At 57.4% G+C, this 27,499-nt stretch overlaps 2 protein-coding genes across 5 annotated transcripts in view; both read right to left on the bottom strand.

The window, feature by feature from the left end:
* The window catches only part of RAB40C (RAB40C, member RAS oncogene family), a 31,009-nt gene extending 22,155 nt beyond the window's left edge, over positions 1-8,854 (bottom strand). Inside the window, exons 1-2 of one of the 3 annotated variants that reach the window (XM_019648680.1) lie at positions 8,701-8,854; positions 7,737-7,965 (exon numbers count right to left, since the gene is read on the bottom strand). In XM_019648680.1, the coding sequence (XP_019504225.1) occupies positions 7,737-7,881 (145 nt within the window). In that variant the 5' untranslated portion in view covers positions 7,882-7,965; positions 8,701-8,854. Of the gene's footprint in view, positions 1-7,736; positions 7,966-8,086; positions 8,177-8,700 lie in introns of those variants that run through there. The other 2 variants (XM_019648678.1, XM_019648679.1) reach the window with 2 other exon arrangements.
* Positions 8,855-10,198: 1,344 nt separating this feature from the next.
* Positions 10,199-26,809, bottom strand: PIGQ (phosphatidylinositol glycan anchor biosynthesis class Q). Of its 2 annotated transcripts, none has more exons than XM_019648379.1 (11): positions 26,691-26,809; positions 21,394-22,091; positions 19,347-19,478; positions 19,109-19,229; positions 16,986-17,112; positions 16,538-16,691; positions 16,289-16,400; positions 15,533-15,613; positions 14,832-14,946; positions 13,133-13,194; positions 10,199-12,189 (listed from the first exon to the last, which is right to left on the bottom strand). In XM_019648379.1, the coding sequence occupies exons 2-11, from the start codon at positions 22,080-22,082 to the stop codon at positions 12,037-12,039; spliced, it is 1,746 nt and encodes a 581-aa protein (XP_019503924.1). In that variant the 5' UTR covers positions 22,083-22,091; positions 26,691-26,809; the 3' UTR covers positions 10,199-12,036. The 2 variants fall into 2 exon arrangements, with proteins under 2 accessions (XP_019503924.1, XP_019503922.1); XM_019648377.1 differs by lacking the exon at positions 26,691-26,809 and adding an exon at positions 25,373-25,561.
* Positions 26,810-27,499: the final 690 nt, after the last annotated feature.

The raw sequence follows: 27,499 nt of genomic DNA, 5'->3' as shown, positions 1-27,499 counted from the left end.
CACAACTAGACTGAAGAACAAAACGACAGCAACTTGTCTGTTCCCCTTCCCCCAATTCCCCAGCACTGTTCCCATCCCCCAATTCCCTAATAAAAATCTTAAAAATAAAAAATCACCCAAGACCAAAGCAAAGCACAGCTTTCTGCTGCCCATAAAGAACAAGCACATCCACATACAACACCTGGCAAAACATTTTTTAAAAATTGATCCTAACCCCAAACAGAGAGATAACCACCATCAAGGGTTTCACATGTTCCACTCCACAATTCTCTCTCATTTAACACCCACTGATACACTATATACTTAGGCATACTTTTCCCCCACTTAAGATATCAGAGATTTCCCCCCGTATCACCGAATATTCATTTACTGTTACTCCAAACCAGCATTTTTAAAGGCTGTACAATTATCTCACCCTATGAATATACCATATTTCCACTGCTAGACCTTGAGGCTATTTCAGGTTTTGCATTTTTATTAAACAAACGCACACAAAGCCTGACTTTCTCTTGTCATGTCCCCTGTTATTCCCCAGAAGAGATTTCTAATTCCTTGGTCACAGGAAAGACTTCCTATGGCTTGGAACACACCCTGTGGAGTCCCTGGGAGAGCCCCCCACCCCCACACCCTGGAGCACTCTTAGTGCTGAGGGTTATTGGACATCCTGTGATACGCTTACAGGTGAGGGTTCTATCCTATTCAACATTAAGGTTAAACATCTTTCCATGTATTGCCCATTAGAATCTTCTATGTGTGTGGCCCTCGTCAAGTGACTTAAAATGAGGAAACTGCTCCCACTAACAACACCACTACGAACTTGTTACCAGCCATCGAGTGTGAGTGTGCAAGTGTGAGTGTGCACCCAGAACTGTCGGCTCCCGTGGGAGACCCGTGTCACAGGCCAGTGCAGCAGCTTCTGCAGGCTGACGAGGACTCCATCTGCCACACTGCTCCCAAGATCTGTGGCCGTGCCCCCCCCCCCCCCCCCCCTTGCTCAAACTGTGTCTGTCAGAAAACCGGACTCAGCTGCAAAAGCCTTCCAGCAGTTTGAGGACTGCCGACACCGGATCTGGGAAGGAAGAGGACCAAACAACAGGAAACAGAAATCAATACAGAGCGATTAGGTATAAACAGGAGACTCGCTGAACCGGCGCTAAGTGGTGCGCCCGTAACAGCAGCATCCGGATCAGAGGCTTTGGGGGTGGAAGCCAAGGACAAGGGCAGGCAGTCATCGCAGCCGCCGCGTCAGAGCTCCCAATTCCTCAGCAGTTGACTCTTGGAACTAAACCAAGAACTCTGGCACCCTGTTAGCTGTTACTGTGTTCCTTCAGTCATTCAAGGCGGTACAAAGCATCTAAGGCCCGATAACATCACTTAACCTGTCACCCATCCCTCCCAGCAGAGACCTGAGTAGCAGGAACTCACCCGACCTTGGCCCAGGTGACAGAAAACTGCTGCCTGGGAAGGTCCAGGCTGGCGACGACCCAGCTCACAACCCCATGAACCACGGGATGGAATGCGGGCCCGCCTGGGCCACAGTGCTGCCAACCCAACCTGGGAACTGCCTGGTGGCTTTTTGGGCTCACAGACACATGCTTATCGCTCAGCCGAGATCTCTGCTCAGGGGCGACATTAACTTACTTGCCCAGAGATCTGGCACCTGGTTGTCCGCATTTTGACACTTTTCAAAATCTGTTAGATGCCCGCTTTTCCAGCACTTGGAAGCACTCTCTGTGCTTCCTCAAAGATGCTGGGGCGCCCTCTCTGGGGGTGGGGGATGCTCTCTCTCCGGATGCTGGCCTCCTGACACCAAGCCCTCCGCACTCCGGGTTAGACTACCCCTCACCTTCCCTCCTGCTTCACAATCCTCTAGCACCCCCCAATCCTGCATGAATCGCCTCCCTCTTGTGTGTCTGGCCAAAGCGCCGTACCCCTGAGATGTCAACGCCCAGTGACTTGAGGGGCAGAAGTTCATCTGGCCATGCCCCCGTCCTGCTCATGTCCTTGGGTCCCTACATCCTCCATCAGTGCCGGGTTTACCTGTCCCCTAACCCCCCTCTACCTTCTGAAGAACCCATGTCCACAGTCAATGAGGTACTTCATATTCCCATCTTGGCAGAAGACAATCGTGCACTGGGGACATCACCGTTTGCCCGTCGCTATGCAAGGGCAATCAGAAAGAACCAGGAAACCTGTTACCATCTCAGAGTTCAAGTTCACTTTACTCACTTGTATTTACCCTCATTTCTCACCCTAAGGATAACCCCACACCTGGGATTGGCTCAGCCCCTCTCCTGGTCTCTGATACCTGTGCTCACAGTGCCAACACCCTGAGGGCCTAGGGCGGTAAATTCTGCCCCACAGCCATCTCATCCCTCCCTTTTCCCATCCTTTCTGCAGCTTGCTCCAAGCCAGGGTGCTGGATGCTGAGACCCTTCCCCACCTTCTCCAAATGCCCAATGGATGACACCCTGACCAACGAGGCCCCAGGCCCTGCAACACGCCATCGAGAGGTGTGTAGCCCACATTAGGTGCTGCCCACTTCCCAGGCCTGGTTATGTGCAACTCCACCCACTTCTACTCCTCCTCACCCAGGCCCCAGACCAAGTAAGTGGTCAGCTTCTCAGTGGCTAGCAACCTCACACCCTGTCCATTACAATTTAAACATAACAGGAGGTGAAAGTGCCTGGGAACCCTCCACCTACGTCTCCAGTCCGTTAGGGTTTCCTTCCTGAAACGTGTTTCTGTTTAGCTCATCATTCAAGCCACAAACACTCTTGATGATGAGAATGATGACATTACGTGTGCCCAACACGACAGAGCGGTGTCACTGCAACCACATCATCCTGAAAGAGGGACCCAACTCTGCACAGCAATGTGCCTGCCATGGAAGCATTTGTCTGTTATCTGCTTGAGCGTACAGCAAATGCTAAAGATTGGGGGAAAACTTCACATTTTTAAAAATATTCTACTTACTTGTTTTCTGAAAATTTCGGAAAGGCCACACCAGTCCAAATTACAAATCAGTCCATTTATCATAATCTGAAGCGGATAAGGAAATCTGATCCCCCCCGCCGGCCACCTTCTCAGGTAGGGACACGGTGATCTTTATACCACACACAACGGGTGAGTGTTTCTGGCAAAGGGGTCTCAGGCACACAAGGTTCTACCATTGCCCTTTGTGGCCTTCTGGAAATCCATGGTTTGCGGCCCTGGGAGATCCTGGGGCTCTGCTGCTCGGCTGGGTGCAGCCAGGAGGGAGGCAGCAGGGAAGGAGCAGGGCAGTAAAGGGAGAACAAATGGGCCTCAGTGATTGATCCCAGGCCCCAGAGCAGAGGGAGGAGGCAGCCCCCGGAATAGGGACAGAGGTGCTGGGACGAAGGAAAGAGTGCAGTTTGGGATGCACTGAGAACATGCGAGCAAAACAAACAGGAAGCACTGGACAGGAGGGTTATGGTCATTAGAGAGAGGAACCAGGCCCAGGCCCATGGTGGAGGTGAGGGCGTGAGGGCACCTAATGAGAAGAGGTCACACACACCGATCACAGCGTCAGGCTCCCAGAGAAGGGGATCAGCCAGCACCTAGGAAGGCAGAGGGTGCCAGGCCCTACGCTGCCTGTTACAGCAGTAGGCTCTCAGCCTCGGTTCCTCATCTGAAAAATGGGATAATGATGGTGCCTCTGTCATAGGGTGGCAGTGAGGACAAGATGAGGGGCAGCGCCGAGGAGCTCGGTCCAGGGCCTGTCACATGTCACCCTCAGGCCAACACGCACCTCAGAACCTGTCACCGGACAGAGGAAAGGCAAACCCCAACAAATGGCCCAGAAAATGGGTGAAACCCAGACACGAGCACCCAACCAAGCAGAGAGGGAAAGAAGGACCTAGCTGAGTGGTGATCATCGGAACAGATGTGACATACAAGCTGCTCCTTCATTAAGAACACACATCTAGTTAGCTCCTCCTGTGAGCAGGTCTCGTGCTAGTGTTGAGGACAAGCGACGGACAAGCTGCCAGGGATGTATAAGACAGAGGCACGTCCTGACTCAGGAAAATAGCATGGAGGAGCATCTGAAGACGCTGTGTGCCCTGATGTTTGACCTGAGGACAGGCACCCACTTCCAGCCAGGTGAGAGGAGACATTTGGAACTGACCGATGAAAAAGCCATGGAGCTGGGGGAAGTGGCGAGCTCTGGCCTGGCCACCAGGTCGCTGACATGGGCTGTAGCTGGGGCTGCAGGCACACTGTCTTCCCCCCACAGGCACAGTACTAACACGGAGAAAACCAGCAGGCCCCGACATTCGTAGCCGACCTCTGCGCTTGCCCCGCTTTGTCCACCCCGGTCACTATGTCCTCACTCCTCCTACCCACTGGACCCCCTTCCTCCCTCCCCGAATGGCCTGTGCTCAAAGGACACCAGCGTCCTGTATACTCAGCAGCTCCCACAAACACTGACCCCCAGAGGAGCAGAGAGAGAGAGATGGAGTTAGGCCTACTCTTGAATCTTCCAAGACACAGGCATATCAACTATGACACATTTTCCTGTTGACTTTCAACCCTCAGGTGAAGATATGTGAAAGCCAAGGGGAAGAGGACACAACTCTCTTAATCAAGACCTTTATCGTGCTCAGTAAAACAGGACAGGCTGTGCACTAGGGGGCACCCAGCACGCCGCCTCAGGGACGCACCGCCCTGGAGCAGTCAGATCTGGCGGTGCACTGGGGAGTAAAAGCTGCTCCCAGAACGTTCTACCGCCTTCCTTGCCACTTACTCTCTGGAGCATATTTCCCCAGCAGATGGCTCAGTAGAACCTCTATGCAGAGTGTTCTGTTCTGTCCAAGAAGAGCACAGGCCTTCCACTAAAACCACTGCTGTGCATTAAGAAGGGAAAGCAAACCTCCTGAGTGGAAGGCCTCCAGGTCTATGGCAACCTATAAGCATGGCGCACATTGGCATCAGCAGACGCCAAGAGCCACTGTGGGCTCCCGCGGGAGTTGGCAACGTACGGCTCATCATGGCTTCAGGTGCCAGGACTAGAAAAGGCTGTTTGGATGACTCACATGTTTGTGAAGCTGGGGAAAGCGACATGTACTCACGTACCTGTCTGAGAAACAAGCTAGACAAGACTTCAATGTGGGTAAGTCATCTGGGTGCCCAAAGACAGGGGTTTGATTACACGCCCATCATGGGGTGGGGAGCTCCTTCTGCCATGGGTCACCTGCTCCTAGTCAGAAGAACCATGCATGTTTAGGCTGAAAGCAAGAGGCCTGGAAACACGCTGAAGGCTTTTAACAATGAAGAGGGAAAAGAAATACATGTATATCTTTTGTGATCAGAAATAAAAAAAACCTCCTGAATATCACAACTCTTTCAAAGGACAAATTCCCATGATGCTGAACCCTGAGAACCAGTTGCTCCAGAGCTTCCAAACCCCCAACAAGTCTCCCTTAGGAAACCTTGGGGAGAGCAAAAAAAAACCACCAAAAAAACCCCTCAGGTCCACCGACTTTACCCTGATAAAGAACAGTGAGTGGGCCCTGGGGTCAGCGAGCCTGAGCACAAAGTCCCACTCCTCATGTTGTGCATGTCTGAACCTCGAGGACCCAACACAGGGGCCGGGCACTCTGTCTTCTCTGCTTGATGCTATGGGGGACCCGCAGGGACCCATTAGTATGCCTGGCCCTTAGAGCACACGGATCCTTGCTGGCAGACAGCCCTCCACTGGACCAGACATCTCCACCATCTCAGGCGGTCTCCACATTTTACTCAATACTGGCCCCACTTCAGTTAGCATGTCATAGGAAGTGTGGCAATGCATTGCTATTTGACAGAGGGGACAGGAGGCAGGTCCTATCTCTCCAGCTAGTGGCTCTGTATTCCCGGAATGCTCACTGCACCCAGCTGAAGTGCATGATGGTGAGGCTGCGCTGACCCTCAGAAGCACAAATCTATGTCCCAGGGAAACAGTGCTGCCCCTGGTGAAGCCCAACCCCTCACACACTCTTCTCATGCTCTTCCGAACACACACCACTAGCCGCCCAGGAGCAGAGCTCCAGGAAGCAATACTACCACTGGTAAAGCAACTCAACCACCACCGTCTGGGTCAGGAAGGACACTTCTGATGGGTGTTTCCAAGTGCCCATTAAGGTGACAATGGCTGGTGAAGGGGCCTGCTAAAGCGCCAACAGAGGCCCTCACTCTCACACCCCTGGAGGGCCTCACACTTTTCCTCCCTCACCTAAAAACCAACCCGGGACTCCTCCTTTCTTGCCCTTCCAGATGTCTCCTCTGAGCTAGTGCTGAGAGTGTGTGCTTCCGGAGGTGGCACAGTGTGTATCTGGCACAGCTGCCCACTGCTGAAGCTGTTACAGCAGGAAGCACATTCAGCCAGTCCAGGTAATCCAACAACCTTGACAAATCCTAAAACAAAAGGGTCGGAAAAAAGCAGCGTCCACATTCTCAGTTGCCCACAAGCAAGCAATTTAGCAAATAGCAAACGCTCAGAGCAGTCAGACGGGACTGACAAGAGCCCAAAAAACAAAGCAACAAAGGATGTGGAGAGCGAGGACTTGAAGCAAAATTAGTTAGACAAGACAGAACTTCCAGAAGCACAAAAGGCCCTTGGAGAGACTAGACGCTGACATGCTATAGGCAGAGTCCCTGGTTCGCCTAAGGAAACACCCTGTGTAGCCTGGGACAAAGTCCCTGTTGCAGAGGGGAATTGGCCACACTGCTTTACTGGCCAAGATAGCTACGTTGTTTATATTAAATATATAAATTAAGAAGCACTCAGACTAGTGCTGGTGATGTGTATTTGCAGTGTATTTTAGCCATGCAACCAGACATTTTTAAAGAACGTTTAATAACGTCATGAATGGGGCATTTTCTTCCAGCACAAGTTGTCGAATCCCTGAGCACTGGGTAAATACCTGAGGGGTACAGCCTGCCTTGGAGGGACCCCTCATCTGTGCACACACTCCACAAGGTTGTGAGAAAACCCTGGCCACACCTTGTCACCGGTTTTCCACCTAGACAGTACAGAACCTCGGCTGCCATGAGACCTCCACTGGTGGATGGATGTCCCGTCCCCCTCCCTCCTCCCAGGTATATCCTTCCTCCAGCTCCTGAACAACCCTTTCTTCACGCACCTAGTCTGTCAATTGTCACCAAGCTGGTCTGATTGACCCTGTGATGAAAGCCCTTCTCCAGGAGGCTCCCAGCAAAATCTCAGCCTCCCATTAAGCTGTTACCCTCTAAAATGGCCTCAAACCGATACTTTAAGTGCCAAGCTGATTCTAAACTCAGGATCCAGCTGCTTTCTCCCAGCCTCGGGCCTCCATTAGAGTTGAAATGGTGAGAAAGAAAACAGATTGCAAATTGCCACGGGCTTGCTTCCTGCCAGGCAGCGTTAGGCTTTAGCTACAGTGAAGAGATGAAGAAAGGCAAGGCGCTGATCCTTGGCTCCTAATTGCAGTGTAACCTGCGAGGGCAAATGGCTGGCTGGCGCCGTTCTCATTACAGACACGATGTGACAGGAGGTGGCAGATCAGGCCCACCGGGGAAGGCGCCTCCCAGGCCAGCTAACTGAGGGAGCTGCGTGGTGCTCACGCCGCCTCCGAGCAGCCCTGGGCCCAGTAGGGCGAGCCTTGCCGCCGCGCGCCCTGAGCCCTTCCCAGGAGGGGACGGGAGGAGGGGGGGGGCGGCACCCCGAGGGCGGGCCGGCGATGGGGCCTCCTTACCGTTGCTGTAGGCGTACGGCGGGGACTCGGCCGCCCCGTCCTGCAGGCTCTCCAGGATCTCGCCCTTGCCCACGTCGCTGTCGCCCACCAACAGGAACTTGAGCAGGTAGTCGTAGCTCTTGACTGGGCTGCCCTGCGTCCCCATCCTCGCTCACGCGCGCGCAGGCCGCGCCCGCATGCCTACGGCGCCGGCCGCGGGTGCACGGCGGGGAGGAGGCCTCCGACCGACCTGCGGGGACGGAGCTCGGGTGAGGGGGGCCGACAAGGCCCGGTCAGCGAGGGCCCGACCGACCCCGACTGCCGCCACGACAGCTCGGGACGCAGCGCCCAAGTGCGACCGCCCCCCGCACCTGTTCCGCCGTCTGTCTCACCTCAGTGCTGCCGCCGTACAGCCGCTTCCCTCACGGCCCCGCGCAGCACCGCTGCCACGCCCCGCCCCGCCCCCAGGCCGCGCGCCGCCATTGGCTACCTGCCGCCGACCTGCCCCGGCCCATTGGCCCGCGCACACGTCCTTCACGACAGCCTGCCCCCACCGTTTCCCACACAGCGCAGCTAGGCCTCCGGTCGCCCCGCCCTATCCCACCTCCCCCCAGTCACCATTGGCCACCCATCGCTCCTTTCCTGAGATCATTGGTCCGAGTGCACATCCATCATGACTACCCACACAGAGTTGCGGAGATTCCGACAGCCTCGCTTCGTCGATGTCGGCATTGGCCACTCACCTCCCGCTTTCACGGAACCACTGGTCCGTCTGCACGTCAGTCAGCACCAGTACCTTTCCGCAGAGCATCCCGTCACCCGCAACCCCGCCCACTGCCCCAACACACCTCGGGCCCTCGCCCGCCCCCTCCCCATCGCCATTGGCCACCGCTGCCGATTCTCCCAAGCCACTGGGCCACCAGCACGTCGATCACACCCCTCTTAGCCCACATTGTGCTTTCCGCCCCCTTCCCTACACGCTCACTAATCGGGAACTTGGAACTCCAGGTTGTTTGCATACGCCCCTTCCTTCCCGCGGACGGGAGTAGGATGGTGGCGGTCCCCGGGGTGACGTGACGCGTCTGAGTCCAGGAGGACTAACCCGCCCCTAGTAAGCTGCGGCCGCTACTTCCGCAGAGACCCCAGATAGCGCAGCGTATCCCCAGGAATTGCGATCTCGGAAGTCGCCCTCCCCGCGGTGGGGGCGTGGCCCGGGCGTGGCGGAGCGAAGGTGACCAATCGGCGCTGGGGAGCCCGAGGAGGCGGGACTTCCGCTGCTAGCGGGGCGAGACCGAGGGGTAGTGACTGGGCTGGGGGCGTGGGCTCGGCAGCTCTGATAGTGTTCCGGGAGATAGCCGGGGATGCGGGTCACGGAGTCTGCCCTTCGCCCTGGGCAAGGCCGTAGGTCACAGTGCGTGGCTGTGAAGGCCTAAAGTTCTGGAACTTCGGCGACTACGTGGGCGGGTGACTAACTCTTCATCTGTCAAAGGTGATGGTAGCACAGCCTCGAGCCGCGGAGTGACAGGACCTGCCCACAGGGGCTCGAGGCTGAGCCTACTTGCTCAGCCGAGTCCGGTCAGGCCAGGTGGAGACTCAGGAGGGCCCACGACGTGGGTCAGGACGTAGGGCTCTGAGGCTTGACCAGGAGGCTTCCTGAAGGAAGTGACCTAGGGGTTGTTTACAGGATAGGTGGGTAATTTTTCTTAAAGGGCAAAGAAGTATGAAAACCCTCTGAACACGTGTGAAGATGTGAAGTTTCAGTATGCGAAATGGAAATTAAAGCAAAATAACACCCCTTTTACCCATCAGATTGGCAGCATCACTTGCAGGCCAGGATGTGGGGAACAGCCCTCAGGGACGGAGGTTGGACAGGCTAATGATTCTGATTCCACTTAGGATTTATCATGGAGAAATTTGGAAAGGAGCTCAAGAAATTTCACTGCAGCGTTGCAATGGTGGTTGAAAGTCAAGAAACCATCTAGCGTCCCCTGACAGGGAGCTGTTAAATCAACCAGGTGACCAACATAAGGTGCAGACAGCACTGATGTGAGAAGAAATCAAATGACAGTACAGTATGCCCAGTGTCATTTCAACATTTACGCTTCAAACTAACAAATGATTTCATTCTAGATTTACATATAGAGAAACGGGATGCTTGTGTAGAATAAGGTTTGGAGGGATGCTCACCAAAGGACAGCATTGTTTTCCTCTGGGGTTGGGGATCAAGAGTGACTTTCTCTTCATTGATGACATTGTTTTTTTTTTAATTGGGGAACAGTGTGTTTTTCCAGGACCCATCAACTCCAAGTAAAGTAGTTGTTTCGATCTAGTTGTGGAGGGCATTTTTCCAGGACCCATCAGCTCCAAGTAGTTATTTTAGTCTAGTTGTGGAGGGTGCAACTCAGTGGCCCATGTGGGAATCAAACTGGTAACCTTGGTGTTATGAGCCTGCGCTCTAACCACCTGAGCTAACCAGCCACCCCCATTGATGACATTTTTAATAAGAATATATTCACATATGACATGTAACTTACAAGTAACTCAAAAAGTTAAGCAAAAAAGTACCACACAACGCAATTCCGCTGCTAGAGAAATGAAAACATAACGTCCACAGGAAAAACTTGTACGTGAATGTTCACAGAAGCATTATTCACAATCACCAACAGGTGGAAACAACCCAAACACCCATCAGTAGGTCAATGGATAAACAAAATGTGGTACATCCACACAATGTCTATATGCATCCATAAAAAGGAATAAAGTACTAATAAATAGTGCTACATTCGCTTTATAAGAAATGTCCAGAATAGGCAAAACCATAGCCAGTAGATTAGTGGTCGCCAGTGCCTGGAGTAGGGGAAAATGGTGAGTGACTGCTTAAGGGGTACAGATTTCTTTCTGGGGTGATAAAAATGTTCTGAAACTGGCGATGGTCACACTACTTGGTGAAGTTATTACAAATCATTCAATTGTGCACTCAAAATGGGTGAACTTTATAATATGTAAAATATGCCTCAATAAAGCTGTTAAAAAAATGATGTATCAGAAAAATAAGTTGTCAGAATGGAGCCAAGCGCAGCCCTTACTAGACCAGGCGCAGAGCGGTGTGCGCAAGGGAGAAGACACACGAGAGTTAGGGCTCCCTGAAAAGCAGATCTGTGCCAAGGGAGCATGTCATCACAGCAACCACACCCCCGTGTGCTGCTCTGAGGACAGCTTGGCTGGCACATCTGTCCAGCAGGCGAGGAACGGTTGACAAGAACTTTCCTCCCAAGGGGTCACTGCATGTGCACCATGCCTTCAACAACAGGTGGTCTTACAGAGAGCAGAGCCCTGGATGGGCAGCACACCAAGTGACCCGCCCCCAAAGCTGCAGACAGCCTTTACTGGGGTGGCAGCGAGCCACGCGCACACTGCCTTTTTCATTGTGGCTGGTGCCTGGGGGGGTGCTTCCTAAGGAGCTGGTCCCTCTGTTGGCAGGCAGCACCTGGTAAGTGCCTGGGCCTTCCTCACCTGCCTTCAGTGAGAGCCTCTCCAGGTGTCCTCCTGGCTCTCTGGGGAAGCAGAAGGCTGGGACACTCGCGGGCAGAGGCTAACCAGGTATGGGCAGGGCCACTAGGAACCCCTAGGAACCCCGAAGTTCCTGCTTGTGCATTTCCTCGGAGCATGTCCTCCCCAGGGGAGTGGCTGTTCCCTGGACTCTGGGTTACAGCAGACATGGCCTCTGATGTTTACAGAAAGGGTCCATCCACCCACAACACAAGGAAGGGTGCTTGGGAGTCAGTCTCAAGGGCTGCTGAGTGCAGCCTGGGAGGGGTCCCTCCACCTACCTCATGGCAGGGTGGGACCACTGTGGAGCAGCCAGGGCGACCTGCGAGCTCACCCCACTGGGAAAGGGCATGGTGAGCAGAGGTTAAGCTCTGAAAACCCTCCCTGGGCAGGGTCTGAGCCCGAGTGGGGGCAGGAGGGGCTCCTTGGCAGGCTTGGGGGGCTGGTGGGCATCAGGCTAATAGTGCTATCACAACAGATCAGAGGTGGATCCTTAGGCAAACGGTGTATGATGGAGCGCAGACCGGCTGACCTGCTGGCCGCCCGCCCCTACATCCTCCTGCTCACCACCCCCATGACCTTGACTTTAACCTTGGAGTCAGGAGATGTGACAGGCAGGGCCCAGCAGGACCTGTGGAGGCCCCAGTCGACTGGGGACAAGGAAGACAGAGGGCAGGGCCATGTGCTGCCCGACAGTCAGTGCCACCCTGGCAAGGTGGAGGGCTGACCGTGGCCGTGCGATGGTGCTGGGCAGGCTGGTGATCATGGTCCCTCAGTCCTGCTTGTCCCCTCTCTGCCTCCAAGGGTAGATGAGCTCCCCGAAGAACAGCTTGCGACAAAGGGAGCTCCAGGAGTGCTTGGGGTGGCAGCCACAGCTGGGGAGGCGGTAAATGTGCACCACACGTCCGTAGGGCAGGGGATTTATCTGGAAGCACAGGGTGGGTGGTGAGCCTGGGCACGGCCCCCAACTCCCTAGGGCTCAAGCTCTTTGAGCCAGGCAAGCCTTCATGGGTGGGCGGGTCCCTGGGCTTGACAATTTTGTGGGGTGGAGCCAGCTCCGTGCCAGATGTGCTCTGGCCTGTGGTCCACGGGGCAGGCTGAGCTCTGGAGGGAATGCTCTTCTCTGGGCAGGCTACAGGGAGGTAGGCTGGGTTGGTAGGGTGCAGCCCCCTCCACTCCAGGACTCATGTAGCTCCCAGCAGTCACCTCAGGTGGCACTCAAAACACACTGCACATTGAGAAAGCCACACAGGGCCCCGGCTACCTCAGCATCTCACCTCTCCCAGCGATCCTTAGGCCAACCCTGCCTGCCTGGAGCCAACACTGGCACCTAGTGAGACACCTAGTGGGTCACCTGGCAAGTAACCTGTCCCCTCCTGCAGGCCGGGGGCCTCAAGGCTGTTTCAGATAAAGGAGCCCAACAGAGAACCACGGGTCCCCAGGCCTTCGCCAAACCTGTGCTGTTCTTCCTAGAACGAGAGCTCGTGGGACCCAGGGCGGTAGACAGGAATGCAGGGCCAAGCAGGCAGGAGCCCGAGGCAGCCAAAGGCATCTGACACAGTGCAGGGAGCCTGTCCACGGGCCCTGCTGGGGAAGTCTGACACAGTGCAGGGAGCCTGTCCACGGGCCCTGCAGGGCAGAGACCGTCATGGTGCCCAGAGGCCTTGGGGGTCGGGGAGTCTACCCTGGGCCCCGCCCCTCAGCCATGCTGGGCTCTCCTGCCTGCACCTGACCCTGGGCCTGTGATGCCCCACACACAGGACAGCACAGGGGGGCCTGATCCCAGCTGCCCTGGAACATGGGCAGCATCATGGCGGGCAGGGGGTCTGTCTACGGGCAGCAGTGTGAGGGGTTCACAGCAGCCTTACCTGCATCAGGAGGCGGAGGGGCCTGCCAGCCTCGTGCTCCAGGACTCGGAACTTCACGCCAGCTGCAAGGACAGCAAGGTGTCCAGGAAGGGGGGCAGTGGCCCTCCAGGGCTCCCAGGGCCCATCAGCCCCCTGCTGTGTGTGTCAGCAGAGGCAGGTGCGCACAGAGCGGCTCTGGAGGTGAAGGGCCGTTCATCTCTGGGCAGCATTCAGAGGGCTGCCTGGGCTCTTCCGCCCCTTCTGTCCTCCCCATCAGCCTCTTTGAGCGGGCTGCTAGGCCACTATCAAAGCCTCCTGCCACTCCAATGAATGGAAAAAGCCGAGTGTCTGGCCAGCAGGGAAGAGGGCTGGGCGGTGGGGTGCAGCCTCTGCTGCTTTCCCAGTGGGACGTGGGTTTTCCCACAGAACCCAAGGGCACTTGATGGGTGGCGGCTGTCCTGCTGGCATGTAAATGTCTTCCAGCTTCTGTGTACGGGGACAACTGGGACAACCATGCCCCTGACCCGCAGTTTGTACCCCCAAGCCTGGGGATTCCCAGGCGGAAGGTTTTTTTAAAAGAGAAAGGGGAGCTAATTATCATTTGATGAAGAGGCCCCAAGGCAAACTCGGGTAAGAGAGGAGGCGGCTGCATCTGTGGTCTTTCATGTGAAGTTAAAACAACTCTGCTCTGGCCAGGAGCCAGGGTCTGGGGGAGGAGGATGCTGTGTCTCAGGCTTTCCACCTGCCTTGTCCGGGCATTCTGAGGTGAGTGAGGGTGGAGGCTCAGGGCTGAGTGAGCATGGGCAGCACAGTAGATGGGTCCCTGGCCTGGCCATCTGTGGTGAGAGTGGCTTGGAAAGAGGGTCTGAGGGCATCCAGAAGGCAGGCCTTTGGTCCAAAGCCCACGGAACACCCACATTTAGGTCCTCTGGCTCTGACCTGGCTGGGAACAGCAACCATGAGCTTTGGGGTGTGCCCCAAGCTGCCCAGCTATAAACTGGGTGCAGGGCCTCCTGGGCGTTGTGGTCACCTTTAGGCCACCTGAACAGCTGCTGGACGGGGGCTCTGTTGAAACTACCCAAATTTCCTGACATGTTCAAAGCCCCTGCACCGACCCACAACCCTGGGACCAGGTCGGCCAGCCTCCCGAAGTCTGCAGTGGGCTCCCCTCGGGGGCATGTGGCCAACCGAGCAGTTGGTGTCAGCATGCAATTGGGCAGCCACCTACAGAGGGGATGGGGGGTATTGTTCCAATAGGTAGTGGTCTGAGAGGGCACTCTTGTCACAGATCTGGCCAGCCCAGCATCCTCCATCCTGGCCTGTCCCCTCCAAGGTTAAGAAGCACCAGCCGGCACACAGCCCCACACAACCACATGGGGACATGTCTTCTCGGAGCCATGTTCAGGTACCACCTACACCACTATGGGCAGACCTCAGGGCAGATGCTCACGCTTGTCACAGAAAAGGGTGATAAAAAAGAAGGACCACCTTTGTGACCTCTGAACCTGACACCAGCGGGGCCCTCCCCCCGCAGGTCACTGCAGGCAGCTGGTCCAGTGGATGCCCTCGGACCAGGGGTCTCTGTTCTCCCTGGCCACCTGCCACCTCCACACATACAACACACCACCACTTTCACACAGGAGGAGGCACACACATGGTGCAGTAGGTGCTTCCACAGGTCCCACAGGCATGCGCCCACCCACACGGCACCCAGACCTACCTGCGAGCCTGTAGGGCCGGCAGAGCCGAAGGCCAAGTGCGTACAGCGGCAGGGAGTTGATGAGGTCCACGAGCAGATGGATCAGGCCCTGCACGGTGACCACCAGGAGCCGGAGCTGTGGACAGACAGTGCTCAGGGCCTCTGAGCCAGGACTGAGGCCAGAGCCATGCTGGCATGCCCATGAGCAGAGCAGCCCGATGGGCCCTGGTCCACAATGAAGGGTGACCAAGGGACTCAAGAGCCTTGCGAAAGCATGGATCCCACTCTGAGGAGGGCATGGACCTCATCCCAAGCCTGAGGCCCAGACACAAGGAGGCGGGGAAGCAGCAGGTAGGAGTGGTCAGCCGTCCCACCAGCTCAGAGGAGATGAGCCACTGGACCCCCAGCCCACGCTACCTAGGTACTGCTCCTCTCCTGCTGTCTGAGACCCCCAGGCCAGGCAATAAGGGGAGACCACCACCACGAGCTGCCTACCATGGGTCCTGCCCTCCCTGCTCCCTGAGTGTCCCCCCAGTGTAGGACCCCTACCCACTCCGGGACCAAGCACACACTGCCCAGAGAGCCATACTCCACAAGGCCTGCAGCCAGTGCGTGGCCTGCCCATGACTGGCAGGCTGGCAGGGAGAGCTGTCAGTCAACACTCTAAGCACTGCAGGCAAGGCCCCTTGGCCGGGTGCCACCCAGAGCCCCCCATGGCTCACCAGGGTGAACACCAGGTAGTACAGGGCCGTGGTCGGCAGCAGGAAGACCAGGATGGTGAAGAGCAAAGTCCCGATGAACAGCTGCCAGGAAAGGGGGCACGGGCATCAGCATCAGCTGGACCCCACATGGGTCAGCCTCAGCAGCACTGGCCGAGCCCCTGCTGTCCATGCCCACCAAGCCCATCCTGTAACAGCAGAAACGGAACACCTGATGGTGGGGCACTTGCTTCCTGAGACAACTCAAGAAAGCCCGCTCTCTCCAGTACTGGGAGGGGGACGACTGTGTGCCCTCCAGGCTTGGTGACCCATGGAAGACAGGACTGGCCAGTGAGGTGGACAGCCATGCACAGCGAAGACAGGAAGGGAGCTTGTGGAAATGAGAGAAAAACACGCCCTGGAGAGCAGTGCTCAGGGTCTGAGCGTCAGGTGTGAACAAGCTAATGGGTGAGTGAGAGCCAGGCCCTGTGTCCAGGTCACCTCTTGTGCCCGCTGTCCAGGGGCTCCTGGGGGCCCAGTAGCCTCTTGAGAGCAGGGTCTACCTCCTCATGTCCCCCATGTCTCCCCATGCTGACCCTGCAAGTAAGCTGCAGGTGAGCTGCTCACAAAAGTGCGGCTGCCCCTTCATGGTGCCCGAGCAGTTACATGGCCAGGTGCATTCAGAGGGGCCGGCTAGACTGGAGCCGGGAGGTCGTCACCTGTAGGTCACGCTGGCCAGTTGGGGACAGGTGCCCCCTGCCCTGCCATCCCGCCCAGTACCTGGTCCAAGTCGTAGGAGCAAGAGTCCACCCGCTGGCGCAGAACATTCCACTTCTTCCCCCGGAACAGGCGCCAGAGCGAGGACAGGCCACAGATCTTCAGGCAGTACAGCCTGCAGGACACATGCCATCAGGGCCAGGCCCGGGCACCAGGCCATCCCATCCCTTTCCAGCCCCAGGAGCCTGTCTGTGGTACCCAGGAGCCGGGGCTGCACTGGGTCACCTGCAGGGGCAGGGGGCACACACCCACCTGGCACCGTAGACATAGAAGCAGTAGATGTGGAAGGTGAGGAGGGCGATGATATCCGACAGGATGGACAGGGCGACTGTCAGGCCCAGGCAGGCTGACAGGCCCATGTGCCACAGGATCCGCTCGATGAAGGGGGACATAAGGTGGATGTAGCCTGGCGGGATGAGGGTCAGCACTGAGGGGGTGCCCAGGGAGGTCCTGGCCTCCCCACGGCCTCACTGAGGATGGCGCCTGAGGCTTTTGGAAACTATGAGTGACACACAACGCTCTGGCCATCCCTTGGTGGTGCAGCAAGCCCAGCCCAGCAGGACTGCACACACACAGGATGCAGGAAGGGCGGGAAGCAGGGACCCAGGGGACAGTGCCAGCCCTGGAGCCCACCGCCCTGCTCAGCCAGGGCTTGTGTCTCTGGCTTCAGAAACCCTGTGGCCCGCCCACCAGCACTCACTGATCCACAGGTGGATGTGGTACAGGAAGAAGCGGCCCAGCACCTGGTCCAGCGCCCGGTTCATCTTGAGTCCAGCAGGTGCGCCCATTAGCCACTGAAGCAGGTGCTGGAGCTCCTCGGCCACACGCTGCGAGGACACAGAGGGGTGGCTGTCCATAAACTGGGCCCCGCCCTGGCCAGCCCATCTGTGCAGTGCCAAGGTAGGCCAGGCTCCCTCCTCCAGGTATCTGGGCTGCTGTCTCCCATCATGATGGGGACATGGTGTTTCCTGCACTTGGCTGGCCACAGAACACCTCTTCAAAGGGGTTCTGGGATGCAGGGCTGAGAGACATGGCCTAGGAGGCCAAAAGTCTGCCCCTGGCCCCCTGGACACATGGCCCTTAATGGGCATCAACCTCCAAATGAGGCATCATTTCCCCCATCTCACTGCTGTGGCCACTGGACCCATGGGAGCCCTTGACCCCAGGTGCCAGGATGTGGGACAGACCCAGGTTCACTGTGAACCTTGCAGGGGGAGCCCGTGGGCCCACCTAGTCTTCCTCTGCCAAGGACCCACCCCATCACCTGCCACAGCAAAGGACTGGGCCTGCCCTGGGTGGGTGAATTCAGGTGAGTGTGAGGGTGTCGAGCCCATCAGGGGCCCAAACAGCAGGTAGGAGGGCTGGAGGGTACTCAAGAGGGAAGGACAGGTGGGGACTCAAGAGTCAAGATCAATGTCAAGTGAGGGCCAGAGACCCTCATAAGCAAGCAGAGAAGCTGACCAGCATTCTGGCTGCCCCCGGAGGAAAGCCAATGTCTGGGTGCCATGTCGGCCCCAGTGGATAGGTCCCAAGGACCCTCAGCCCCTCAGCCTCGTCTCCGATGCTGAGACCACAGGAGAGACATCCCTGGCCCATAGTCAGAGGTCTGCCACTACCCCCTCCTCCTGCCCACCTTGCAGGCATCTCCCAAGCCTGCGTGAAGGCCTCGGCCATGTCAGGAGCAGTGAGAAGAAGAACAGAACATTCTTTATAAATAGAGCTTATTTAATATTTAACGGATAAGAGCTTGGCGGCAGGAAGAGGCTTTCATTTTTAAATTAAATATTTATATTTCTGAGCAGTTTTGCAGAAGGAAGGTCTAGGGTGAAGCTGGCCAACAGGCACAGTACAGACAAGCAGGCGTGGCAGCCAAGCCCCCTTCTGAACTCCCCACATCCTCCTTTCTCCTTCCTCCTTCCTCTCCGCCAGGCCACCCCGAGAAGCCATGGGGACCCGCAGCCTGGGAGGGCTCCTGCCCACAGGGTCTGGTGACAGCTGGCAAGGGCTGAGCCCATATGGGCCCTCCAGGCAAGCCTCAGCCTCTTGACCACAGGAGGCCCCTGCAGAGGCCTGGGGGTAGCCCCAGGGGCCAGAGGGCCTGCCCTAAGCAAAAGACAAACTCCCAACAGAAATTACAGGGTCTTGGGCGCTGAGGAAGGGAGGCGGAGAAGCTGAAGGGCCGGAACCGGCACGGAAATGCAGGTGGAGGGGGACAGCACCCAGGCCCTGGAAACATTGCCCAGAATTGTAGGCGAGTCCCGGGGCACAGCAGATGAGCTGGTGCCTCTGGCTCTTAGCACAGGAGCTACAGAACCAATGCTGGGAGCGATGTGACCACCTCAGGGTGGGAGGCCGGAACTCGACCACACACAGACAGCCCTGGACACACAGGTTTCTGTGATGCAGACCATGCAGAGGACCCATGCCAAGAGCCAGCAGCCCCGAAGAGCCAGGAGAGCAGAAACAGTCACACACGGGGAAGGCAACAGGGACACCGTGACACTGGCCCTGGCAGGGGCAGGTGGGTTCCCCCTAAATGCCTCGACCACAAAGTGGCCCCCATACATGGCCATCTTTAGGAAGGCAAGGTGGAGGCCAGGAGCTGCAATGTAAGCCAGCGTGGGAGGGTAGGCGCCTGGCAGGCCCAAGTCTCCACAGCCCCAGGGACCCTGTGAGGCACAGCGGCTCCCAGGGGACTGGTCTGGGATCAGTGATGAGAGCTGCTCTGGCCAGCTGAGGGGCCTCTGCTGTCCCTAGGAAGGGCCCCAACCCCACCCCAGGAAACAGGTGCTCAAGTCCGTACCCGGCTCCACCCCAACTCACGTCAGCCACTGGGACGAGGGCATCAGCCAGCTGCTCGATGCGGTCTTTCCCGTGGAGCCAGGACAACAGCGTAAGGCCAAGGGCCACGTCCAGGAGCACGGAGACAAACATGTTGGCCTTCCTGGAAGAAGGGTTCCAATGGGAGTGGGCAGTGAGGGCAGCCTGGTCAGAAAGGGTCGGTGCATACGGGTTTGATGCCGAGAAGGGAGAGGAGACAGACCCAGGGCAGGCCCCGCACCTCATCAGCTGGGAGGGGTTCTCGGCCTTTTGGGGGTTGAAGATGAATGTAAGCTGCTCCAGCCGGTACCTAAGCTGCTCACATGTGGAAAGCTTGCTCCAGATGAAGGACAGTGGCCACAGATTGAAGAACCTGCAAAGGAGCAGAGAGGATGGGCCTTGAGCTCCTCCCGTGCTCTCTTGCCTGCCAGGGAGCAAGGGCCGCCTCAGTGTAGCCAACACCCCTCATTAGGCAGACAGAAAGCATCAGGCCTGGCTCAGCGCAAAGCCCTGGTTGCCCCAAACACCAAGGGCCACACTCCCGAACTCAGCAGGGCAGGGACACAGGTGGGGGGGCCCAGGGGGCAGCCCAGTGGGGTTCATGGTGCACTCACAACCATTAACTGGGAGCCTGATCACTTCACAGGGTGCTGATCCCAGGCCAAGACTGCGCCCCAGGATGGAGAGAATGCACTGCCCTGCTGGGTGGGTGACCCTTGTCAAGGGTCTCCAGGCTGACCTGGCCCCGCCGAGACCGCTTTCTCACCAGGCAAAGGAAGCACTGAGACACCTCCACAGACATTCAAACATTGAGGGGAGATGCTTGCAAGCCAAGGTGAAGAAAGTGCTGGATTGCAGCTCAGCCATGCCCAGGGCCCCTTTCCACTCATAGCCTTGCTGCTGGCAGGGGACGGAAAGGGCTTGTGCAACGTGCAGAACCACCAACCAGTGTGCACTTGGACTTTCAGGAGAGGGGAGGTCTCAGCCTTGAAAGGTTTAAAGGCTTCATCTCCAACCAAGGGGCTTTGAACCAATTCCAAGAATGAAATGCATTCAGCATACCCCCTCCCTCCCCAACTCCCATTAAATGGAAGGTGTCCTCGCCCTGTCTGTACAGAGACCCAATCTGAACAGCAGTGTCCCTGGGCTCAGAGCAGCCCTGGGCAGCCTGGGCCCCGACAGCATCCCTGGGACCCCCTCTGAGGGGGACAGGGGGCTTCGCTCCTGCAGTGATAGCCACACCTCATGTGCACAAACCTCCCCATGCTCGTAACCACTAGCAGCCAACAACCAGCACCTGACTGATGGGCATGTGAGCCGTTCTTAACCTTTCTTGGGTCCTTTGAAAGCTGATAAAAGCTAAGAACCTTCTCTCCCCCACGTTGCACCTAGGCCCAGACACACTTTCATGTACTTCTTTAGTTGTGAAGCTCTGAAACCTCCCATCCCCAATGGCCCCCATAACCCAAGGCATTGTCCACACACGACTGCCAAGGGCTCTCATTCAGGACAGGCCCGAGTGCTTCTGGGGCCCTGAGTGAGAAGGCAAGGCCAGTCTCCAAACCAGACCTAAGAGGAAGGGGTGTCTGATAGAGTAGCATAGCTGCTGCCCACCAGTGAGACGGTTTCTCACAAAGAGAGGGGCCCCTGCAGCCCAGGCCCAGGCCATCTGGTCAAGCAGCCAGAACACCCCGATGTTGCCCCAGCATTGCCCAGGGCGCTCGGGGACTTTGGCCAATCCCTTGGCCAGGCCTGCAGCCAGGAGTGTTCCAGGTGATTCTAGAGAGTGGCTGAGGCTGGGTACCACCACCCACACCCATGGCTGCTAGAGTGGATGCACCCCCATGGCCTCTGGGGCCACCTCTCCTGTGGGGTTAGAGCCAGGGAAGCAGGCAGGCCTGCGTATACTCAGGAGGATGAACCCCTCCTAGGCGGGGTGAACACTGGCCCTTGGGTGGCAACAACCTAATCTGTCCATCATCTCATCTCCCTCTCAGGGGCTGGAGCCATGTGAGGTTCACCCAGCACCCCTACTGGTGGGTCCCATGCAACCGCTAAGGCTGCCAAAAAGCCTGGCTCTTTCCCAGGTGCAAGGGGTATCAGAACAGCAGCCACAATCAGGACGCCCTCTGAGATACCAGGGGAGGGAGCATGGAAGAGCTAGGATACAGGGGCAGCCATGAGCCTCAGAAGGGCCTGCCTGGGCCTCCATACCCCTTGCACACTGAGGGGTAGGCCTTGGACTCAGGAGCCTGACTTCGTCCCACCCCGGCCCCAGGGGCACCTACCGGCAGGTGCTGGCAGCTGAGACAAGTGACAGTAGGTAGGTCAGCAGCAGGCAGATGGGCCCCGAGGCCCACTTGGCCACCTCCACGAGGATGCTGGCTTCCACACCCTCCGACTGCCAGTGACTCAGCCGCACGGGGCCCTCATCAAACCGATCACTTTGGAAGAGCACCTCGCTGCGAGCCACTGTGTCGAAAATAGCAGCCAGGCCTGTAGCGCTGGCCATGGCATCCCCAGCCTGGCAGTCAGGTAGGGCTGCAGGCGGGTGCAGCTGGGACAGCAGCACCTTGCGCTGGTCGTAGAAGATAATCATGACCTGGTCCTCGCTGGGGGCACCAGGGGAGGTGGGCGCCTGCCAGCCAGTGGCCTTGCAGCTCCAGAGCTTGCTGCCTTTCTCCCGGCACAGCTGGAGCCAGGGCTCATGGGAGAAGATGGCACCCAGGCCCTCTAGGAAGCGGCCCAGGCTCTCCTCGGGCTCCTGCCGACGGTGGCACCAGGTCCCCAGCACAGCCAGGCCCACTTGACTGGTCTGCTGTACCTGGGCCAGGAGCTCCTTGACCTGGATGGGGATGAAGGGGAAGTGCACCACCGCCAGGATCACGGCACTGCTCTGCTCTGGGACCCACCGTCCAACCAGGAGGCCGCTGTCCGCCGAGGTGCAGCACGTGGGGAAGAAAGCCTTGAGCACCATGCCGGGACACTGGAAGAGAAGGGAAGACACTCAGCTCAGAGCTGCTGCCACCCCCACTACCCTCCATGGCCCGGCGGGGGGGCTGGCAGGACTGTGGCTGCAGGCCATGGCTAGTGTGTAGCACAGACACCCCGATGGACATGTCCACATGGCTAGAGGGCCCACGGGTTAGGGTGACCCGGTTTTGGGTTTGGTCATGGAGGCTGATGCGGGGCCCTGGCTGTCCATCTCCCATAGGTGCTACCCTCACCTTTGCCCGGCGTAGCTGTGAGCACAGGTCACGAATCACCCCTCACCCTCACCCAAGGCACGTCAACGCTTTCCCCCATTTCAGAGAGAAGCAGGCTGGACCAGGGCGAGATTATGTGACCTGCTCCGTACCCTCACAGGGCGTGCAGAGCTGAGCAAGAGGTTTAACTTTTGTTTTTAAAGAACATGATTAGCTTTTTTATGTGTCGCACATGGAAAAATGTACAATCTCATTAACAAAGTAATTCAAATTAAAATTCTATCGAACCTTGATTTACTTACTAAACTAGCAAGAATGAAGATGAAATTTAAACAAATTCCTGCTGGGCTGAGGGAAACGAGACGTGTGCACACTGTTGGAGGCTGTGGGCACTGACTGGTGCAGGCGTTTCGGAAGGTGTCTGGGGACCTGCCCAGTGAGACCCCTGGAGGAGCCTCAGTGCTCAGGGAAAAGGCTCAACTCTCACAGGGTTTCTGCCTCTATGCTGACCCTCCAGCCTATGGCCACACCCATCCTGCCCTGGGAGCCCACCCATCTTGCCACTTCAGGGCAGGGCTCCCAATAGGGCTGAGTGCCTCCTTAGGGAAATATTCTTCCAACCAAGTAGCTATCTAGAAATGGGTGTGGGAGAAATTCGCCAGCCCTGGAGAATGGAGAGACCCTGTCATCTTCTCTCAAGGTGAGGGATGCAAGCCTTCCAGGCCTCACTACCTTTGCATTGTCTCTGAGCAGCAAGGACACCCCAAGCAGCTGCAATTCCTAAATGCTGTGGGACCCTGAGCCTTAACTTGCCCAGAAAGGGTTTCTTAACAAGCACCTCATTCTTCCACCTGAGCCCCTCCCAGATGGGGCCTGATAGGCAGCGGGACCTCCCCTGGCATGCTGCTGAGGGCATTCACCTTGGAACATGCCCTTTCTGATCCCAACTGCAACTACTCAGCACAAAAGAGCAGAGCAGCCACCCTAAGCTAAGATCCCCAAGTTGGAGCCCACACCTGAGGGAGCGACACAGGCCTCGGATTGAGCCTAGGCCTCTGAGCTCCAGTGCTCACCAGGCCCATGGGGATAAGGGGACAAAGAGAGACACACAATGTTGGGGCAGTGTGACATTGTAGGAGGCACAGAGAGCCTTTTCCTGAGGGTCAGGGGGCTCTAGGAGGAACCTCACACAGACATAAACACCCAGGGTTTAAGAGGCCACTGGTGCAGCTGCTTTCCTCCCTTGCAGGCAGCCCAGCAAGGGGCTGGAGGGTCAAGGCCACTTCCAGCCAGCTTGTAAAAGGGGCCTCTCACAGCTGTGGGTTCCAGCAGCAGCAGGACCCCCACATGCCGCTCCTCCACGGAGGGCAGGCAACAGTGGGTGCTGGCAGGGGAGAGCCTGGAGCCTCACAGCAGCCCCGGGCCAAATCCCTGTGGCTATCACCAAGGGCATCCAGGGTCAACTTGTCTTCCTGACCTTCTGCAGAGGCTGCCCTCCTGATGGCATCGTGAGAGGGAAAGAACGATTCTGCCTGTGAGGGACCCGGCACGTTTGGCTTGGTGACGACCATGGGGGACCAGGCAGCACAGTCCAAGCCTCTGAGTACCAGCCTGTCGGGGCCTACCAGCTCAGCCAAATGACACCATCACACCCTGCTTGGGCACTCCTTTCACAAGAGCTAACAAAAACTGCCCACGACTACTGTTGCCATTTGGTCTAATGGCAGATTCTCTGGGGCAAGCTGGTTCTATGGTGTGTTTACTTGGGGAAGAACTGAGTTGTACACGTACAATCTGTGCACTTTCTTTGCATGTCTTATGCTTCATCTACAAAGTTTACCTAAAAAAGAAAAAGAAAAAGAAAAAAGCAGCAGCTCCTCCTGTCTAAGGGAGAGCAGAGGGTAGAAGTGGCTGTTCTTATCCGTGGGGTACTGAGAGAGAACTCTGTTTTAACAGATTATGGGGCAAATTTCCACCCCAGCTCCCACCTCAGCCTCTGGGAGTGACGAACACAAAGAAGTCTGCTCAGATCAGAGGGCCAGAAAGAGATGAAAGAGCAGACAATCAATAGCAGAGGTGCAGATGGGAAAAAGCAGGGCATAAACTTGGGCAATGTGCACATCTTTAAAGACTGTGATAAAAAAGGGGGGGGCCCACATGCCTGGAAAAGTCTCTCCTGATAAGAATGACCCCAAGTTCCCTTAGGAAACAGCCCATTCGCAGATCAGTTGGCTCTCTGGGACGCCCCTCCCACAGAACTGGAGGTCAACAGCCCACCTTATGAAGCAGATGCTCTACTTCTCTCTCATCACCCTCTGCATGAACTGACTCCAGGGGAAAGCCCAGGTCTCACTGGCCAGGGAGGTCTCACTGGCAGAACCCCTCCTCTGTGAAACCTCCCCCCCATCACCACTCCTTCGATGGCTCAAAAGAATCATGTTTTCACTCCACATCGTTTGTGTTTTAAAAAAATGTTTTTTTTTTCATTTTTCTCACGTTTTGTGAACAGTGCTTTTTCTCGTTTCAGAAGAATGGACCAGAATCTAGATTCTGATTTTTGCCCTTTACTGTAGTCAGGGGCAACTATAAAGTGCTGCCAACCAGTTCCACTGGCCCTGAATCCCGACTCTTCCAAAGAGTCCACGGCAGCCCCCAAGTTGGGGTGGGTCAAAGGGAGTCATTCCGGGGCCCTTCACCCTACAAGGGTGTTGGGACCAGACTCCCCGCTAAGAGCACCCATGCGGCCAGGCCACAAATCCCCCCTGGTCTGGGCGAACCCGGCTCCTGTGGGGGCTGGCGGGACGCTCACTGCTCTCCTAAGTCGCAGGCCCCCTCGAGGCAGCAACCGGTGGCGTCCCTATTTTACAGACGAAGAAACAGGCTCCGAGTGGCAAGAGGCCTGTGCCGGCCCTGGGAGGAGCCTGCGAGAGACCCTTCCGCTCCCTCGCCTGTGCCCTGTACCGCCGGGGCCGGGGAGTCGGAGCCCACAGCCCCGGGCCAGGAGGGGGCGGATCCCCAAGGTCACGCCGCACAGACGCCGGCCCTCCCCGCGAATGCTCACCGGCTGCTCCCCCGGACCCTCGGGCGGCGGGGTCGGGATGGAATTGGGGACCACGTCGGGGAGGCCCCCGATGGACAACAGCACTCACGGGTCCCAGCCCCGCCGCGGCCGTGCCGCGGGACACGAGTTTCCTTTCCGCGGGCTCTCAACGTTGCTGCGCTACGGTCCGGCCCCCAAAGGTGCCCGGGTTGCCCGCTGGCCTTGCCCGAGAGTTCCGCTCACGCAGCGTTCCCGACTCCAGAGCTGGTGGCCTTCGCGCTTAGCGTCCTTGTTATCCCTACTGCGCAGCGTCCTTGTCTTCATTTCCCCGCAGCATCCTTATTCCCCCCAGAGTCCCTGTGCCCCCGCTCAGCGTCCTTGACCCTCCTCCCGTCCACCCGCAGTGTCCCTAAACCACTGCCTTCCAGCCCCCCACCTACCCCCCAGCCGCCAAACCTCCCTGGGTTTCCTCATCTGAGGGACCCAGTACCCGGCTTTTGAGGGTTCTGTCCTTCGCCTTGCCCCCACCTTCCCAGGATGAAAGGATCTCCAGGCCCTCCGTGGGATCCCATAAAGAGCTCACTCCCCAGCCCCAGCCCCAGCCCCAGCCTGGCCCCCTCACACACTGGTCTCTGCAGAGGGTCGCCCCAGGTCCCCCTAGGGACAGGCTGGCCAGGAAGGACCAGCTCAGAGGAAACATCCATCTGATCTGATTGTCAGGGGGCCTCCCTGGCCCCTCCTGCTCCAGGAAACAATACCCCCAACACCAGCAACAACAACTAGTTTATTGAGCACCTACTGCACATGCCTCCTTATATTGATTGATTCATTTAATCCCCCTACCCACAGAGGTTTGGGACTTATGGAGGGAATCTTATCAGAGGTGATGGCCTAAACTGTAGACCCCCAATGTCCTGGTGACAGACAGGAGCACCCCCTCACCAGCCCTCATGGGCAGGACCAGGCACTGTCCCCCCACCCCGCAAGACCCCTAGCTGGAACTAAGAGCCTGACCGTGCTCTAAACTCAGAGTAACCCTGCCCTTCCCCACCCTTTTCGGGCTTCACTTTCCTGCTGTTTTGAGCAGCAGGCGTGTCTCCTCATTGGAAGGCTCTCCTAGACTGGACCACTGCCCATAACCCTCCCAGCTCCCCCCCACCCCCACCGCCCCATGAGCTTGGGCTGTTCGGTCCTGGTTTACAGAGGAGAAAATGAATGATCAGATAGCCCGTGAGACAGTTTCACGTGGGAGAAATGGCCAGGGGCATGAAGACTCCCAACGCAGCCATGTGCCACCCCAAGGCACCTCCAGAGCAGCCCCCTTCTGCCTCCTCCTTACCTCAGCTGGGCCCAGACAAGCTGCAGGAGGCTTGGAACCTGGGGCACCTCTGAGGATGGGGGACAATGAGGGGCCGCACCCTTTCCCAGGCTGCCCAGCCTAGTGCAACTCAGCCCAGCCACACCTTCCCTGCCTGCCTGTGTCTGATTAGGAGGCTGGGGCTGGGGCAACTGGCGGGAAATACTGCTTGGGTAAGAGCTGGCAGCTGGCCCAGCATGCCAAATATCTCCAGGCTTCAGCTGCTGGCTCCAAAGCTCAGGCCTCCTGGGCCCTGCGCCAGCAGGGCCAAGGCCTGGGTGGACATGGGGGCAGAAAGCATTGGGGCACACTGAACTGGGGCATGGAGAGAACCCAGCTTTGGAGGCTGTGAACCTTGCAGGGGGCGCTGAAAGGCAGCTGATTCGTGGCTGCTGACCAAGGCTGAATCCTTTCCAAGAGGAAGCCAGGAAGCCAGCCCAGGGCCTGGCTCACTAGGTGCTCAGAAAATGTGCAGGTTCAGGAGGGCATCGCCGCCAGCCCTGGAGGACTCCAACCCCCTGAATGAGCCTCTCCTGGTGATCTAGTGACCTGGGGCTGCTGCCATCCAAGCCCACGGGGTCAGGTCAGCTCTGAGTACTGGTACACCTTGATGTAAGTGTCCCCTGCATCTGCCACTACAAGCCGGCCCTGGGGCACACAAGCCATACCAAAGGGCCGCCCCAGCCACTTGGACACCAAGCACATGGGTGCCCCAGCCCTGGGGAACAGGGTCACCTGATGACATTGCTCATCTGCCACAATAATACCACCTTCTGCATCAGTGCACACAC

Source organism: Hipposideros armiger, unplaced genomic scaffold (genome assembly GCF_001890085.2).
Source record: "Hipposideros armiger isolate ML-2016 unplaced genomic scaffold, ASM189008v1 scaffold_126, whole genome shotgun sequence".
Taxonomy (NCBI): domain Eukaryota; kingdom Metazoa; phylum Chordata; class Mammalia; order Chiroptera; family Hipposideridae; genus Hipposideros; species Hipposideros armiger.
The sequence above is the reverse complement of the archived record's forward strand: the minus strand, read 5'-3'. Positions and strand labels throughout refer to the sequence as shown.

Bases quoted from the DNA above. Each gene is read 5' to 3' on its own strand.
- PIGQ (XM_019648379.1), bottom strand. From the start codon at position 22,082: ATGGTGCTCAAGGCTTTCTTCCCCACGTGCTGCACCTCGGCGGACAGC. The intron at 16,692-16,985 runs GTGAGTGCTGGT...TCATCCCGCCAG, and splicing joins CCACATCCACCTGTGGATCA to GCTACATCCACCTTATGTCC. The intron at 12,190-13,132 runs GTAAGGCTGCTG...CTGTGCTTCCAG, and splicing joins CCCTCCGCCTCCTGATGCAG to ATAAATCCCCTGCCCTACGG.